Source organism: Suncus etruscus, chromosome 8 (assembly GCF_024139225.1).
Source record: "Suncus etruscus isolate mSunEtr1 chromosome 8, mSunEtr1.pri.cur, whole genome shotgun sequence".
In the NCBI taxonomy this organism is placed as follows: Eukaryota; Metazoa; Chordata; class Mammalia; order Eulipotyphla; family Soricidae; genus Suncus; species Suncus etruscus.
This window is the reverse complement of record NC_064855.1, coordinates 19,443,616-19,461,875: the sequence shown is the minus strand read 5'-3', so window position 1 is coordinate 19,461,875 and position 18,260 is coordinate 19,443,616. Positions and strand designations below refer to the sequence as shown.

Below are 18,260 nucleotides of genomic sequence, written 5' to 3'. Positions count from 1 at the left end.
GAAAGAAAGAAAGAAAGAAAGAAAGAAAGAAAGAAAGAAAGAAAGAAAGAAAGAAAGAAAGAAAGAAAGAAAGAAAGAAAGAAAGAAAGAAAGAAAAAAAAGGAACATATATTCCTCCAGGTTTTAGGACCCTGGCAGTTACTATCTAATGACTGTTTTAGAATAGGGCAGCATTGTGTCTAAGTAATAGATAACTACTCCTTTCTGAGAAAAGGAAATACATGATTCCCATAGGTCTCGACCTAAGATTCCAGATACTAGTCTAGAACCAACTGGTAGCAGGCAAGGAGGAGGGGGAGAAGAAGAAGAAAAGGAAGGAGGTGAAAGAGAAGGAGGAGGAGGAAGAGGAGAAGAAAGGGAAGGAAAAGAAAGCTTATAGCTAGCTACATCTCCCGTTTCTGAACGTGTTTAGACCTGGAACGTACACATCTTTTTTGAAGACCCTCATCAATGATTCCCATTTTCTGAGATTACTTCATGAACTGCCTTAGGGAAGAGCTCCAGCTTTGACCTGGTAGCTGTGTGGTGCTCGAGTAGTTGCCTAACTTTTCTGGCCATTTGGTTCACCAACTGTAAAATGGCAGTAATAATGTCAGCCTCTGGGGTTGCCTGCAGGCATACACGAGAAAATGCCAATATAAAGAAGCCTGGTTCCTATAAGGTCTCTGTAACTATAGTTGGTTGGTAAAGAAAAACAACCCACTCTTTCCTTACAGAGAAAAATTGAGCTCAGAGGAGAGGAAGAGGTCATTTAAGAACTGCCACCCAACGTGTTGGTAAAAAAAAAACTCATCCAGGAGAGGGCGCTAGAGTAGAGGGGTCCAGACCTACCTCCAGATAGACAACCCAGGGCATGACAAGTGTGGCCACCAGGAGGTCGGCCACAGCAAGGCTGACGATCAGGTAGTTGGTGGTGGTCTGCAGCGCCTTCTCACGGGACACAGCCATGCACACTAGTACGTTGCCGAAGACGATGATAAAGATAAGGAGGGTTAGCAGCATGGCATAATAGTTGTACTGAAGTCGGTCGCCCTTGCCTTCAGACCCATTGAAGGGCCGGCTCCAGTTCTGATTCTCCAGGTCATCCTCATACCAGGACAGGTTCAGTGGATCCATTGGGGCAATGGGGCCACAGGGTGACCAGGCTCTGGAAAAATAGACACAGAAGTGAATCCCATTGCCAAGGCTTTTCATTGAAACAAATCCTACTGGCAGGGAGACAGCTTTTGCCTGTCTGAGACATTAACAATTTCCTGAAAATGGTGCCTGCTCTCACTAGGTTGCTAGCAAGTTGTTGCCGATAGTAACACAAATGAGAAAATATAATCCCTTAAGTATAATAAACTTAATGAGCTTGAAAATAAATGATAGTTCTTTTATTCAATAAATACTTGTCAAGCACGGCCAGGTACTGCACACATATTACTGAAGAGATTCAGCTTCTAGCAGTGGGAAGAGAAATATGCCCTTATTCATTCTTAACACTGCAAATATTTATTGAGCATTGTTCTACATAGTGCTAAAAACAAGGAACAAAATAGCCATGGCTCTGCGGCTAGCATGAACTCTAATAGAAACAACAGCCAGCTAATTAAACAATGAAAATTAGTAAGTGCCACACAAAGAAAATAGAATAGTGGGAGAGGCAAAGCACCTAGTTTAGGGATTCAAAAGTTTCCCAGAGGAAGTGATATTCAACAGACACCAGAGGGTATATAGGAATTAGCCAGGTAAAAAGAATTGCATAGCCAGGGAGGAAAAATTAGATCTACAAAGAGAGTTAGTGGATGCCATTGAGGAGAGCTCTAAAAGAACCTGGAGAGCGAGAGCATAGGAGACTCAACATGAGTTAAATCTGAGATGCTGGATAAATTAGTAAGCGAGCGCATAGAAGGGCATACAGGTCAATGATTTTCAACCACCAAACACAGAATAGGGCCAGTCTGTAGGTATAAAAGGCTGAAAACTACTGGCACATTCATACTAGGAATTTAGACAGGAGCCTAGAGAGGGGGAACAAGATCATATTCGCTTTTTCAAGAGAAGACTCATCTCACTACTACAGAGACATATCTCTCTTAAGGCCACACCATGGTGGGGTAGCCTACATACCATGGGAAGAGAATAGAAAGGCAGTGCCAAGCTAGGCAGTAAGACACTACCTGAGAGACAATAGGAGCAGCCCAAGTAAGCAATAAGGAGTTCCACATTTGTGCCTGGAGAACCCAGAGGAAAAGCATCTCATTCCAGGGGTGAAAGCCTTCCTAAAGGAAGCATCATATAGGAGGAAATAGAAAGTGTTTGCCTGGGCCAGAGCGATAGCACAGCGGTAAGGCATTTGCCTTGGATGCGGCCAACCCAGGATGGACCCAGGTTCAACCCCCGACATCCCATATAGTCCCCCAAGCCTGCCAGGAGCAATTTCTGAGCACAGAGCCAGGAGTAAACCCTGAGTGCTGCTAGGTGTGACCCAAAACCCCCCAAAAGAGAGGGAGAAAGGGAGGGAAGGAAGGAAGGGAAAGGAAGGAAGGAAGGAAGGAAGGAAGGAAGGAAGAAAGAAAGAAAGAAAGAAAGAAAGAAAGAAAGAAAGAAAGAAAGAAAGAAAGAAAGAAAGAAAGAGAAAGAGAGAGAGAGAGAGAGAGAGAGAGAAGAAAGAAAGAAAGAAAGAAAGAAAGAAAGAAAGAAAGAAAGAAAGAAAGAAAGAAAGAAAGAAAGAAAGAAAGAAAGAAAGAAAGAAAGAAAGAAAGAAAGCAAGAAAGCAAGAAAGAAAGAAAGAAAGAAAGAAAGAAAGAAAGAAAGAAAGAAAGAAAGAAAGAAAGAAAGAAAGAAAGAAAGAAAGAAGAAAGAAAGAAAGAAAGAAAGAAAGAAAGAAAGAAAGAAAGAAAGAAAGAAAGAAAGAAAGAAAGAAAGAGATAAATATAGAAATATAGAAATAGATAGAAAGAGAGAAAGAGATAAGAAATAAATAAAGAAAGAAAGAAAGAAAGAAAGAAAGAAAGAAAGAAAGAAAGAAAGAAAGAAAGAAAGAAAGAAAGAAAGAAAGAAAGAAAGAGAAAGAAAGAAGAAAGAAAGAAAAGGAAGGGAGGAGGGCCAGAGAGATAGCATGGAGGTAAGGCATTTTCCTTGCATGCAGAAAGATGGTGGTTCAAATTCGGCATCCCATATGGTCCCCTGTGCCTGCCAGGAGAGATTTCTGAGCAGAGAGCCAGGAGTAACCCCTGAGCACTGCCGAGTGTGACCCAAAAATAAAAAACAAACAAAACAACAAAAAACAAAAAGAAAGGGAGGGAGGAAAGGAAGGAAGGAAAAAAGAGAGAAAGAAAGAAGGATGGGAGGGAGGGAAAGAAGGAAGAGAGGGAGGGAGGGAAATAAGGAAGGAAGGAAGGAAGGAAGGAAGGAAGGAAGGAAGGAAGGAAGGAAGGAAGGAAGGAAGGAAGGAAGGAAGGAAGGAAGGAAGGAAGGAAGGAAGGAAGGAGTTTGCCAGGCAACTGAGTAGAAGAGCGCTCCACTGAGAGAGAGCACAATTTGATCCCAAACATCAATAAAGGTTTGGGATGAAATGCAGGGCTTGATGGTTCATGGCCACACAGATCCGTTTTTGTAAGCTTGGGATGCCCTGAAAGGTTGGACGACGCAGAGCTGCTGTAATGTGGGAGAGACCTGAGAACAGGGGAGTGAGAATACTGCTGAAGTCTAGGTAAGAAATGATTATTACCTGAGGATGGAGAGGAGGGTTGAGAAGGGGAGGTAAGTAAAAAGTCAATTTCCTGGCAGCTGGTTATTGACTAGATTGAAGGAGTGGGAAGTGAGTTCAGCAGGGTGAGGAGTGCAAGACAACAACTTCTGCCCAGGGCAAGCCAAGGAAGCAAAGGGGCTCGGAGATAGGCTGGAGAGGGAGGCATCAGGCAGGCACTGAGGAGCTTGACAGCTTGCGCTTTGGTTATGATTGAAACATAATACACTTATAATATAGCGGGCTTTCCTGCTAACAAAAGTGTTCCTATTTCACACAATGGAATTAATTTTACCAGTATTTCACACAGAAATACTGAAAGCACAGAAAGCACCACAGAAAGCACCAGGTGTTATTCTACCAAAAAGGAGTTGAAACCTGCCAATTTATGCCACGGAGAATGAACGTGGTACTATGTCTAAGTTGGAGAGGTAAGGGATACTTAACAACAAGTCAGAAGGAACCCCAGGATATGTCTATCCAACTTGACTCCCATCACTGCTGTGTGAGAGATGTGCTTTGCAGTTTCAGCCACAATCATGTTTCCAGAAAAGGCAAGTCTCCTCTCTGCACATGGAGAGACATGAACGGCATCTTACTAATGAAATGCACTGGAAATATCACCTGCAAAGCTGACTCCTCCCCTCCCACAGGCAACACGCAGCAGGACAACCGTGTGTCTGTTCTGGCATGCATTTACTTCTTCAACCCAAATATACAGGGTCTGCAAAACATAGAGCACTGTGTCCAGCCTTGATAGTGGTAGTGGGATCAAATAAGTCTTGACTTCCTCAGGATTTTTATCATTCCTCTACCCAGGGCCAGTAGCCTCTGATGACACTGTCCTCTCTCAATCTTCCTCCACCTTAACCACTTCTTTTGCTGTGGCCCAATCTGGGACTACCTCTGATGATAGCTTCATATCCTTAGAAAGGATTTGATAGTTTATCCCCTCTTTCTTTTGTTGATATACCCTTTCATTTGTCCTCATGGCAATCTTTTGAAGCACGTTCTTATAATCCTACATTATAAGTGAGAGAAGATTCAGGGAAACTCCCACTGCCTTCCCCAGCCCTGCACAACACCTTCAAAGCAAGACTAGTCCTGAATCCTCTAAACCTTTGGGCCCCAAAAGCCATGTGAAGTCCTCCCTCCCCATTCCAGCTTCCAGGACATCCTTCAACAGTTCTGTTCCAGAACATTCCTGATTTGCATGTCTGGGGTTTACCAGGGATTCAAGCAGCTCAAGTGTTACCCCGTGCTCAGCTCACTCTTCATCTGCTTGGGAGAATATCCAAATGAAATATTACTTTGATCTGCACTTCCCACTCTAGTTCTGTGATTTGCAGGCAGGAAGTATTCAACAGCTGTTTGCTAAACTGAACCGAAGACCCTGTGACTCCAACTTAGAAGAAATTTGCTCCACAGTTTAAATGTGGCTATAGACAAAAAGCAACCACCAGATTAACACGTAATGAGAGTGTGATACTTGTTGGCTCCCTGAGAAGCATACTGAGGAGGGAATCAGCACGCAGTAAGTGGAGTGGGAGGCTAAGACTGGTAGTAGGGCTGTACAAAGAGATACTCTAACTGCTCTGCAGTCATAGGAAAGGCTCAAGTCACCCCCTTGGGGAGCCCCAGAGCATCATGAGTCAAAATAATAGGTCAAGCCTTTGTCCTCTCACAGACATGGGTTGTCCTTAAAAGAAGTACCCCTCAGAGTGGGCATGCCAGAGCATCATGAGTCAAAATAAGTCAAGCCTTTGTCCTCTCACAGACATGGGTTGTCCTTAAAAGAAGTACCCCTCAGAGTGGGCATGCCAAGAGTGAACCCACTATTGTGGGTCCTTGTGAATAGTCCATTGTCACTATTCTCTGTCCTTGGGGACCAAGTGCCTGAGCCCTGTAGAAGATCTGCATAACATTCCAGAACACCCACTTCTGCAGGTATTCAGAGAGTGGAAGGGATTCTGCACAGGGTCCTGACTAGGCTATTCAGTGGAGGCTGTCGGAAGAAGGAGAACCTAAAGCAGGACTTAAAAATTGAGGGTCATCTCAGCTATTCCACTCCTAGGGATATACCCTACGAACACAAGAATACAATACAAAACCCTTCCTCACACCTATATTTATTGCAGCACTATTCGCAATAGCCAGGCTCTGGAAACAACCAAGATGCCCTTCAACAGATGAATGGCTAAAGAAACTGTGGTACATATACACAATGGAATATTATGCAGCCGTCAGGAGAGATGAAGTCATGAAATTTTCCTATACATGGATGTACATGGAGTCTATCATGTTGAGTGAAATAAGTCAGAGGGAGAGAGAGAGATGCAGAATAGTCTCACTCATCTATGGGTTTTAAGAAAAATAAAAGTCATTTTTGCAACAATCCTTAGAGACAATGAGAGGAGGGCTGGATCTTCCAGCTCACTTCGTGAAGTTCACCACAAAGAGTGGTGAGTGCAATTATAGAAATAGCTACACAGAGAACTACCATAATCATGTGAATGAATGAGGGACCTGGAAAGCCTGACTAGAGTACTGGTGGGGGTGGGGTGGGATGGAGGGAAATTTGGGACATTTGTGGTGGGAATGTTGCACTGGTGAAGGGGAGTGTTCTTTATATGACTGAAACCTAATCACAATCGTATTTGTAATCAAGATGTTTAAATAAAGGGGGAAAAAAGAAAAAAAATTGAGGGTCATCAAATTGCCAGTCTTCTTGACAATGGCTACTCTAATAGACAAAGGTATGTCCTTGCTGCCCAAGGAGGGAAAGTACTCAGACATTCATTAATAAGCATTTGTTCTTTGCTGTCTGATGGCCTCTTGCTGGGATAGTGTAATATATTTGCATTATAGAAAAAGCTTAAGGTCTCAGACCCAAATAATAGCCTCTAATTGATCTCCAGTTCTCACCATCAGCCCAATATCCTTCCTCAAACAGTTTTCAAAAAACATCATGCACTTGAGCAGGAATTTAGACTCTAGCCGATCCTCCATGGAGAAGGTATAGTGCATCAGAAGATCAAAAATCACAACCTTTCTCTCACTAGTGGCCACCCTCTTGGTCAAATATTCGGGCTTTCCCAAGTCTCAGTTTTCCCCTCTGCAAATTAGGGATAACAGTCATATTGAGAATTGATTTTTGTATGACCAGCATGTGTCAGCCCTCCGGGCATGTTAACTTACAAACAAAATGAAAAAAAAAAAGATGAGCATAAACAAAATTTTAAAAAGCACAAATAGGCTGAGGTACCAATGAGACTTGTTCCAAGGCCACTCGTTTGTGAGAAATCCTCCTCAACATCCACTCTTCAATGGCTCCTCAGGTAAATGGGGGCTATTTGAAGGTGAAGTGTTTGAAGGCACATCGACCCAGCTCTGGTGAGGAAAATAAATACCAAGTCTATGGACCGAGGAGATAGTACAGGGTCAGGGTGCTTCCCTTGCATGCTGCTAAACCCAATTTAGTCCCAACACTTCATATGGTCCTCTGAACACTATCAAGAATGATAGTACGGAGAGCCAGCAGTAATCCCTAAGTACTTCATTCAAGTCTTTTTCTGGGGGACTATAGTTGCAAAAGAAATCTAAGTGCTACTTCAAGATGAGGTAGCCATTGGCCTTACAGATCCAGATATGTGAAATCATTAGTTATATTTCTTAGGCTGGAAGACAGAAATGACCATGAAAAGTACTGTTATGTACCATTGGAAAGAAAAGAATGCCAGCAAGCCCTGACATTTCTAATTTAAGGCCAAAAGATTGCATTCTGATTTCAGAGACACTGCAAAGTGTGTGTGTGTGTGTGGGTGCAGAGTGAGGATTTTATCTCGAAAAGAATAAAATGCCCCCTGACATTGCTCTATTCCTGTTCCACCCCAGCCTCCAGTCCTTCTTCCTTTGCTTCTGCCCGAGTTACCCAAATTGCGGAGAATAAAGAGGAGCTGTGGCCATTTCACTTCACAGGTAGCTTCAGGACCCCACAAATTCCTTTCCTTGTCCTGCTCCTCAAACCTTCCTACCCAGTGAGAGCTTTAGCCTGAAAGGAGAAGGAAGATACTAGGCCTGGTCCTGCACCCAGAGAAGTTAGTGGAGAACAATGCCAGAAGATACATGGCTGGCATCCCAGACTTTCACAGATGATGCATATTTCTCATTACTTTTTTAAAAAGGGCTAAATGTTTATGATAAGGCAACTTATTCTAATAGTTTTAGGTATTCTAGATGAATGAGATCACAGGTATTAAAAAGAAACCCATTGTTTAAAAAACATTTTAATCAGGTTTATTAAAATATGATTAACTTATTCATCAGCTTTCTTCTCCTTTTTCCTTTTTTTTTTTGTTTTTGTTTTTGTTTTGGACCACACCTGGTGATGCTCAGGGGTTACTCCTGTCTCTGCACTCAGAAATGACTTTTGGCAGTGCCTGGGGGACCATATGGAATGCTGGAGATCAAACCTAGTTGGCAAAGCAAGCACCTTACCCACTGCATTATCTCTCTGGCCCCTTCACCAGATTCCTTCTATTCTCTGCCTTCCTCTTCCTCTTCAGTAAGCTTGGTCTTCCGGCTAAAAGCTATAAGTCACTAAGTCCCCACTCAAGGGCTTTTAGTAAGCAACTTTAAGCACACCCTGCTTTCACTACTTCCTCCTCTCTCCTGGGAGAGTGGTAAGGGCTCTAACTTGGTGCCATGAACTGAACTGCTGCTTGCCCTGCACTTGTCCTAATATCCTCCAAACAAACAAACCCTGTGGTGATATTTGGAAATGAGGCCATTGAGAGGCAATTAAGTTTGATATGGCATGAGGTTGGGGGTGCTCACTATAGCACTGATGACCCTGAAAGAGCCACAGAGAGTTCACCCTCATTTGTTTCCAGCACTTGCTGTCCGGCTCAGAGCATGAATTCTCCCCCACAAAGCTCTGAATCATCTCTCCTGGGGGTCAATACCCATTCGGTCCAGTTCCCACCAGCCAGCATACCTCCAGTTCATGGTGACCTCTGATGTCTTCATGGCCTAAGTAACTGAGTTTCTGGAAGGAACTATCAGGACATCAAGGCTGTCAGAACATAGAGAAGATGGGGCCACAACCCAGCACTCTGGCAGCCTCCAGAGTGTCCTCCTTATGTCCTTTCTATGTTGCTCTAATCTGAAGATCAGCCCACTCTCAAGCCAGAACCACAATGGGGTGGGGTGGGGTGGCCTGGCCTGCCCCCTGTATGCTGTTGCCACCTGCACTGCAGGGGTGATGAGAAAAGGAAAGGCCAGTAGGGGTTCCTATTGTGGTCCCTCAGCCAGTCACACCCTAGCTTGTAAACAAAAATAGGGATGTTAAAAGAGAGGAAAGAAAACCAAAACATCCCACTGGCACCCCAAATAGATGTTTTCTCTCTGGAAGAACTTAGAAGGCTGTCACCCTAGTCTCGAAACTGGTGGAGTGACATCCAAAAGTCCATCTACCAGGGCTGTCTGGGGTACTGGGAAGTGGTGGGTGAGGACCCCACCTTTCTCTAGTTTCTGTTCCTTTCTCCAGCCTTGGGGGTGGGGAACTCTGCACAGCATAAACTCAAGCAACCTGATTTCCGCAGAGCTGCCTCTCCCTCTCTTTCTCTCTCTCTCTCTCTCCCAAGAGCTTGGCATTTGAATTAATCAAATTGTCTAATTAAATTGTAACAATCCCTTATCAGGCTCGATGGCGGGTGAGACACTGCTGTCTTAAACACTTCATTTTCCCTCTTTTCTGAGACTTTAAGCACCTCAGTGAAAGTGGGGCGGGGGAGAGACTTGGGCATTTGCATTTCAAAAGCAGCGTGTTAGAGTGACTGAGTGACTTGAGTTGCAAGAAAGCTGGGAAGGGTCTGGGGCTTTTCCCCAGACCACCCTCTGCTAAGACTAAGGGGAGAGGATACCCCAGCTCCCAGTCTCCCTAACTCCCTGCAGTTCCATGAAGGAAGAGAGGGAACAGAAGCATGAGGAAAGTCCCCCCATTCTTTCCTACTCTGAAAGGAAAGGAAGGTGACAGGGGTCAGAACTCCTGAGGTTTGGCTCTCCAAACCAGGCAGACATGGAGGGCACCATCTCCAGAGCCTGGGGAAGGCCCATGTGGCAAGTGAGCTGATCTGTGGGCAGGAGAAAGAAGAGAGAAGCCCCATTGCCCTGAGAACTGGGCTGAGGCAGCAGCTTCAGTAACTTCTGGAGCTCACCAGCTTTTTGTGTGGGCACACAAGGAAGCTGAGGAGTGGGCACGAAAGAAGTAAGGACTGCTTTTTCAAGGCACAGGGAGGTCCTGTTGCCAGGTGTCCGTTGTTCCCAGGTTCCTCCAGAGTGGGGTTAAGGCAGTGGAGTTCTCTCTCACTGCTTCCTCCACATCCTCAGCTATATGCAGTACCTCAGGGCTGACAACTAAACTAATCCTCAACCAAGGGTGCTCTAGTGCCCTAACAAGGCCTGGGGAAGATGCAAAGACCCCCTCCCCCACTCCCTCTTCCTGCCCCTCAATCCTCCAAAATCCAACCAATAGTTCAGGGTGGCAATGAGGGAGCAGAGCCTGGGGCCACCTGAAGCTCAGGCAGAGCTTAGATCTATTATGAAAGTAATCTATTATTATACCTATATATGATATATTTTTATATTATATATCTATTATTGAAGTGATCACAATGCATGGAAATTTCTAGAAATACTGGTTCCACTTGCTGGCTGCTTCTGGGCCTGCTCAGTTGGAGCCAGGAGAAAGGATAAGATTTGCTGCTCCCTGGAGAGCCCCAACCTTGCTTCCTCACTCACAGCACAGAGAAGCTAGTCCTGCACCTTCCTGTCACCAAAAGCACAAACCATCAGCACAGGCACCATCTGTTCTGTCCCTGCGTAAGACCTGGCCTACCCCAGTGCCTCCCCTCCTTACCAGGCCCCGTCCTTCCCCACTGCCCTGCCTTCCGCAAAGCCTGCCTGATGCTCAGGCTCAGAGGGTCCAACTGCATAGTATGCTCCGGCAAGTGTGCTAGAGTCACTGTTGGTTTAGAGTCAGTTTTTCCAGGCAAACTGTGAGTGGAGCTAGTAGGAGGCTCAAAACTCTGTCTTTTTACAATCTTCTCTTTTTCCAGGTGGTGCTGGTAAAAGCCGCTGCTCAGTACATATTTGAAGATGGTGAGGGCAGTGCCTCCTGCAAAAGCTCTTTATGGCCTATCAGACAGTCCTGGTTGTGCCAGGGGCTGGACCCCTGCCTGTTTGGGGACCACCTAGGGCCTTCTCCAGGTAGCCCACCTGAACACATGAATTATAAGACCCTGAAGAAACAGGAAAGGCTACTGTGGAGGGGTTTGTGGGGGCCTGAGGAAAGATAGATTTATGGAGCTAGTGAGAGTACCCTGACTTACTGGGCATTCCGGAGGCCTTGGGCTCCAGTGTCTGGATCCCCATCCAACTATGGGAATAACTTGGGCTGCAGCTGGCCAAGGTAAGAGCTGTCTCCTCTTCTGGCACCAGCAGCATGGCTAAAGCATTCACAGGGACCCACTCACACTCATTTAAGGAGCAGAGAGGGTAACAGTAGGTACACCCAAGAAAGGTAGGGCACCCATAACTCCACCAATTGTGAAAAGAGATCTCAGGGAAAATCTATTGAGGATCTGGGAAAAGAAAAGTCAAGTAAAATGGGGACATGCTCAGCCCTGGTCCCCAGTTGGAATTTCCACTCCTCACAGTAATAGGCTGCCCCCCCTGCTATGTGCAGATGCTGCTGGAAGAGTGGCAGTCCCTAAAAAGACATCAGGCTTCCATCAGGGCTTGGAAGAGACCCTGAGATCTACAGGAGCTGAAGTAAGGTCTGGGGAGGCCACGCTAGGGACAGGCCTCAAGCTGTGCCAAGCTCCTCTAAGAGGGATCTGCCTGACAGCCCAGGCTGTGCATTTTGATGGTTCCGTAAAAATGAATCCTCACTAACTGTCAAAATGTCACAAATTAATTAACTGTTATGGAGTGACTCAGTGTGGGGAAGGGGGAGCCATTCTGTTGAGCTCTCAGGGTGGCAGCTTTATTCCCTGCCTGTGCTATCTTCTGCGGAGCAATCCTCAGGGCTCCAAACCTGTGCCAGGGAAGGGCCAAGCCCGGCACCAGGGCAGCTCACGTGCGGAGCAGAATTTGGCAGGTGGGAGGCTGAGTGCAGGGCGTGGGGCCCAGAGTGCCTCCCTGTAGGAAAGAACATAGTGGGGAGAAGGAAGCTTCTAGAAATGGTTCCAGATAGCTAAATTCAGAACAGGGCCCACAGGCTGACACTGTGTAATTTCGTTCTCCCTTTCTCTCTTTCCCACAACCCTTTCTTTTCCCTCACAAAGAGAACTGGGAAGTTGAGCTGCCTTGCCCAGGGGCCATACCGGGTCACAGAGCCCAGGCGCACTTAGCCAGCAGGAGTGGGGAGCGGAGGGCAGCTCAGGTCTCAGACCAGCCTCCTTGACCTTTACTTTAATTTCAAGAAAGAGTTGAGAAAACACGCTCTTGAAAGTCAAGAGGGAGTCAAATCCTGAACCTTATTGCTCTACAAGGAGGAAAAATAATCCTCACTGTTTGACAGAAAATTGCTCTGCTTTATGAAAAGACATCCCTGCTCATAAAAGAGGGGCCAGTCCAAACAAGAGCGAATGTCCTCTGTCACACTGCTCAAAACCCTCTCATTCAGTCCCCTCATCCTTCCACTCCAGCAGACTGGCACTGAGGGAACTGTTTCCAAAAGGAGAAAGGAACCTTCCTTGAGATGGAGGGAAGGGCAGGGGCAAGCAAGATGAAACTTCTTTTTGTTTGTTTTGTTTTGTTTTGTTTTGGGGGCACACCAGCAGCGCTCAGAGGCCACTCCTGGCTCTGCGCTCAGAAATTGCTCCTGGCAGCCTTGGCAGACCATATGGAATGCCAGGATTCGAAACACCATCCGTCCTGGATCAGCCACATGCAAGGCAAACACCCTACTGCTGCACTATCTCTCTGGCCCCAAGATGGAACATTTTATGGCTCTCACACAAATACCTGATTTTATGATGAAGTAATAATAAAGTGTCACCATATGGATACAATTGGCCACATCTAGATGGTGGGAAATTCGACAGAACTAATGTCTAGTCCTCTCCAAAAGACAAGGCAGTTTTGGTCTTACAGAGCAGTCTTTCCCTCACAGAGATGGCAGTCTAGCTCTTAGGCAGAGAGAGATACTCATTCTGATGAATAACATAACCACTAGTGAGCATCCATTCCAGATCAGCCCTAGACACTCCATGACGAGTTTCACTGCTAAACAACACCCCAACGGCTGTTATTTCCAAGTTACAGATGAATAGATGGGTCCTTAAGAAGCTACACATGTGGTGAGTTGACCAAGGGCTTCTCTGCCTCCATACAACTTCCTTGTAAAGGTTAAAGGAGGATCTGGAGTGGCAGTGGATAGGAATCTGGGGACCAGGTCCAAAGACTAAGAACTGATGCCCCTGCTGTTTTGTGAGATACACTTCCTTGAAAGACATGTCCAGAGTTTCACTGCATTAGGCTGTTAGACTGTATCCACAGTTTCTAGAGGAGCACCTCGCCACTTTGGAGGTCCTGAGTCCTGAACAAGTGTAGGCAACTCTTGGTCTCAAGAGTACCAAGTGTCTTAAAGAAAGTAAACACTAGGGGGCCAGAGCGATAGCATAGCAGTAGTGTTTTTTGCCTTGCACATGGCTGACCCAGGATGGACCGTGGTTCGATCCCCCAGCGTCCCATATGGTCCCTCAAGCCATGAGCGATTTCTGAGCACATAGCCAGGAGTAACCCCTGAGCATCACCTGGTGTGCCCCCCAAGAAAGTTTTTTTAATTAAAAAAAAAAGGAAGTGAATACTAGGAGGCCAGGATAGGCCAGATTCCTGTTGAGGGAATAGTTTGGATAGATCTAGGGCAACCAATCAAACACTCCATCCACATCTGCCTCTGGGATCATTCACCATGCCAGTTTAGTCAGCTTCATCTGTTCCCTTACTTTCCCTTTCTTCCCATAAGTTGTGGGCCCAGTGCAGGGGCAACCCCATGAAGTTGGGTGCCCTCCTCTTCCTAGGGTGCCAACACTTCTTGGTCCCAAGAAAGACTCTGTCTGTTCTCAATGGCAGATGTAGGCCAAGGAAAGCATCTGTTCCCATGGGCTCTGAAGTAACCTGCACTCATCAGCACTGAGTTAATGCATCTGTGTTTGCCATGCAGGTAATCCAGGTCCCTTGGAGAGCTACTTCTCTGAATATCAACTCAATTAATAATTCAAATGAGAGCAATAACTCTCCATTTCAAGGAGAATAAAAACCAAACAAAATGCTATATATCAACTTGTCCTGTAAACTTGAAAGTCTTTTTTAAATGTGAAAGTTTAGGATCAATAAAACTCTCATGCTGCTATGACTTCAACTCTGATGTTCCTTTGGTACCTCCTGTCTATACCTCAATCATCCCTCTAGTCTCACTAAGGAGCAATAATTAACTTGCTTATATATTTACTTGTTTTTGTGTTTGTCCTAGCTCTGTGAGGCATTTGCAAGGTTCAATGGCCACAGGATGTCTGAAGTCAAAGAATATCCTTAGCTTCTGTTGGAAAGGTCACCAGCTTGGTCATTGCAAAGTGTGATAATAAATTTTGTGGAGTCACTGGGTGCTGCTAGTAATTACACTGGCTTGCATAGACAGAAATGAGATTTTCTACCCTGGGTTATTTTTATTTTGTTGGCCCAAACTCTGCCCACAACTGACAAGCTTCTGCAGCCAGGTTCAGTTACCTCAAACTAGTGCTTTTTTGATCCAAACTCTGGCCACTGCCCATAGCTACTTTTGTTGATCTCACAAACCTCAGCTTGACTCAAACTGGTGCATTTTAGGTCAAAATTCTGGCCACTATCCACAGCCACTCTTGCTGGTCTATGCACCTCAGCTCAGTTCTGTACCCTGGATTATTTAGAAGGTTAAATGAGATACCTCAAGCCTTATCTCTAGTCCAGAGAAGGCACCCAAATGCTATTCTTTGGATGGCTAATCCGGAAAGACATAGAAAACTGAACTTTATTGCTCAAAGAAATCCCAGAAAATAGCTAACATAATCTTTTCATTTTACAGATTGAACAAGGATGAACAGAGACCAGAAAAATAAAGGATTTCCCATGTTCACAGAGTTGAATGTCCCAGACAAATGACTCCAATCTCAGAGGGTTTCATGAGATGTGAGAACTTCAGGGAATTTCCAGATAAGAGCACTGCTCAGCTTCAGAGCATGACTGGAGGTTGGGGAACTCACCCCAGGCCCTCACTGCATAACTGCTGCCTCAGGCTGTCTCACCTAGAGAGAGAAGAAGGGAGTTGGGTAAGGAAGGGAAGGTGAGAAGCAGAGAAGTTGCCTGTTGGAACCATCCCTAAGGAAACATCTCTGGCTGGAGCTGCCACACTGGCTTCAGATCCCAGGAATTTCTGAGGTAGAACATAAACACATCCGTCTTCACTCGGGACTCCTGGGACACAGATGAGCTAAGTTTTCTGAGCCCGTTATGGCAAACAACATAACATCGCTAATCAAACTTCCTGTGCGCCCACCAAATTTGATAAATCAACCTTTGATGCGCTAAGTGAAGATGAATTAGCAGTAATGAGGATGTGACAGCTCCCCGAGGCACAGACTGATGAGAGCTTGATGGCTGTGGCAGGAGGAGGGGGAAGCTCTCTGCTCAGGGATCAGTTGGAACTGCCAAGTTTGTGCAAATAACCCGCTGATGCCAAAGTACCTTGGTTCCCTTCAAGTCATAGCTCTCACTGAGAAGGTCTCTATCCAAGAAGTCTCAGTCACTGTACTTGAAAGTTTCCTATCTTCCCACAAGGATTCACTGGCTATAACTCTAATTTCAACAATTGTGGGCTAGGCAGAAAGATTATCCACTTAGCTGCATAGGGAATAAAATAGAAGCTAGCATTGTCTGGCTAGTAAAATCTTTCTTTGTGGCAAGGCTGCCTCCTGCTTAGGTTGTTCTGTCTCTACCCACCCAGTAATGGAGACCCCGCTCTGGTTAGCTAATCCATCTTCATGCCACAGGGAGCAGATTGGTCATTCTAAGGCCACATTCTTCTTCCAGAGAAGTCTTGTTGGGCTCACATAACACTATTGAAAAATTAGGATTTATCATCATATTTAAAAATTGAGAATTTTCACATTAAAATCCAGACCTCTGGCTTCACTTCTGAAAAGAATCACAAAATTTTGGAAATGCCCAGCAATACGAAGCTGGGATCAAGGTGAGGCTCTCAGAGGAGATGAAAGCCAGCCATGGAGAAGAAGCTGGTCTGCTAACTGAAAAAAAAAGGGCAATGAGGGGAGAGAGGTGCCTTCTTGAAACAGGCAAGGCATAAAGCTTTGCCAGAGGTTTCTATCTCTTGTCACCCTAATCCAGCTGGTTGGGGCACAGGTCCTTCAAAGCTCACCATAGTCCCCATCAGTCATTATAGCCTTACATCCAACTGGTTTCATTCAATTTCTGCTTAGTGTCTGGTCCCAGAATATATTCAAGTTTGAGTTCCTTGTTTGATAATAGTATTTGAGGTAATAGACTGCCAAGGCTATGTCTGAAACAGGCTCACCCACCCTCCCATGAAGGCTGGCAGCAGAAGGAGATGGGCTCTATGCAGGCCAGGGAGGTTTTACAGAATACCCACACCTGTGGTACAGAGCAGAAATCATCTCTCTCTCCCCAGCCATGAGAGGAGATTTCAAACTTCTCCCTGGAGGCCCCCATCCTACAGTTTCAGCAGCATGGGCTCCCCTGAGACTCCTTCTGCCTGTCTGATATTCAAAGTGATGCGATGAAAACAAATCTCTTCCTCAAAGGTTGTCATTGCTTTAGACTTGCTGTGATTGATCATCTAATTACATTTTAGCCCCAGGAAGAGATAATCTCTTCAACAACTGGGGTGCCCACACCTCAAGTTGAAAGAAAGTGTTCCGTCTTCCTGACATGCACTCCCTGAGAAGATTCGGTGGACTGCCCAAGAGAGGGACCACCCTACTTTCCTCACTGCCTTCTTTACTCAGTGCAAGTCTGAGGATCCTTGATGAAAAACAGGTCAGTTAGATGGAAGGAGATAGCAGGAAACGGGGGCCCTACTACAGTGGATGCCTTCTGCTGCCTTTTTTTCCAGATAGCACCAAAATCATGAGCATTTTGAGAGGGTGGTCTTGGTCTCTTTCAAGTTCCTTTCTCTGAGGCCAGCTCCCCAGTTTGCTATGTATTTTGCATGACAAGGCTTATGCCTTATTCCTCTTTTGCTCATCCAGTAGTAACTGCCTACTGAACTTCATACATTTTAGGGGGACAATGGTATAATATGCCTGGCATGTATGAGCTTGTCCCCCGGCAGTGTCGCTACTGCTAGGCATGGCCCTGGTGACCCCTTGAAGATTGCAACAAAACAAAACCAGGGCCAGAGATATTATAGGGGTTAAGGCTTTTACATGGCACCTTGTTGAGTCTGGTTTGATTCCTAGCTCTACACAAGGTCCCCCCCAAGCAATGTCAGGAGTGATCCTGAGCACATACAGGAGTAATCTCAGAGCACTGCCAGATGTGACCCCCAATTAAACACTTAAAAGTGCTCCCATGTCTTCCATGTTATGTTGCATTGAACCAACAGTCATCACTTTCAGTATACTGGCAGTAAATGAGGCAGATCCATGCCTCGGGCACTGAGCATGCTCACTTAGGAAGCTGGGCTGGGTTCCTTCTCCCCATGCACACAGAGAACTGTGCACTTGCTGTCTGTTAAATTATTCCCAAACCTTTTCTGCCAGTTTTTCTAGTAATCACCATTAATCTAGCTCACTGTTTCATAAACAATCAAATATGAGTGCCAAATTGAACTACTGAATCCACAAAGCATAGAATGCAAGGGAGAAATGTGTTAGTGATAAGAACTCAAAACTTGGATGTGGAGAGTACTTGGGTGTTTCATGTGACCATCCTAGGTTTGATATCTGACTTCCATGTGATCCCCTGAGCACTGACAGGAGTAAGTCCCGAGGGCAGAGGCAAGAGTAATCCCTAAATTGGATCTGGTAAAAGAGAGGAAAGGAGGAAGGGAAGCAGGGAGGGAGGAAGAAAGGAAGAGAGAGAGGAAGGAACTCAAAGCAAAAGCTTCTTACTAATTAATGTGAATGAAATAACTAAAAATTCTGAGAATCTACAATTATATTTCTCCATACATTTAAATCTTTGCTTTAAAAAATAAAAATAGAGAGACCAGGGGCCAAAGCAGTGGCACAAGTGGTAGGGCATTTATCTTGCACACAGCTAACCTAGGATGGACTGCAGTTGTATCCCCCAGCGTCCCATATGGTCCCCCAAGCCAAGAGCAATTTCTGAGCACATAACCAGGAATAATCCCTGACCATCACCGGGTGTGGAGAGAGAGAGAGAGAGAGAGAGAGAGAGAGAGAGAGAGAGAGAGAGAGAGAGAGAGAGAGAGAGAGAGAGAGAG

The 18,260-nt window shown here is 45.5% G+C and overlaps 1 protein-coding gene across 1 annotated transcript in view; it reads right to left on the bottom strand.

Annotated features, from left to right (window-relative positions):
- The window catches only part of DRD2 (dopamine receptor D2), a 59,424-nt gene that overhangs the window by 12,596 nt on the left and 28,568 nt on the right, over nt 1-18,260 (bottom strand). The window contains exon 2 of the mRNA XM_049778682.1: nt 832-1,147. Coding sequence (XP_049634639.1) covers nt 832-1,116 — 285 coding nt within the window. The 5' untranslated portion in view covers nt 1,117-1,147. The remainder of the gene's footprint in view (nt 1-831; nt 1,148-18,260) is intronic.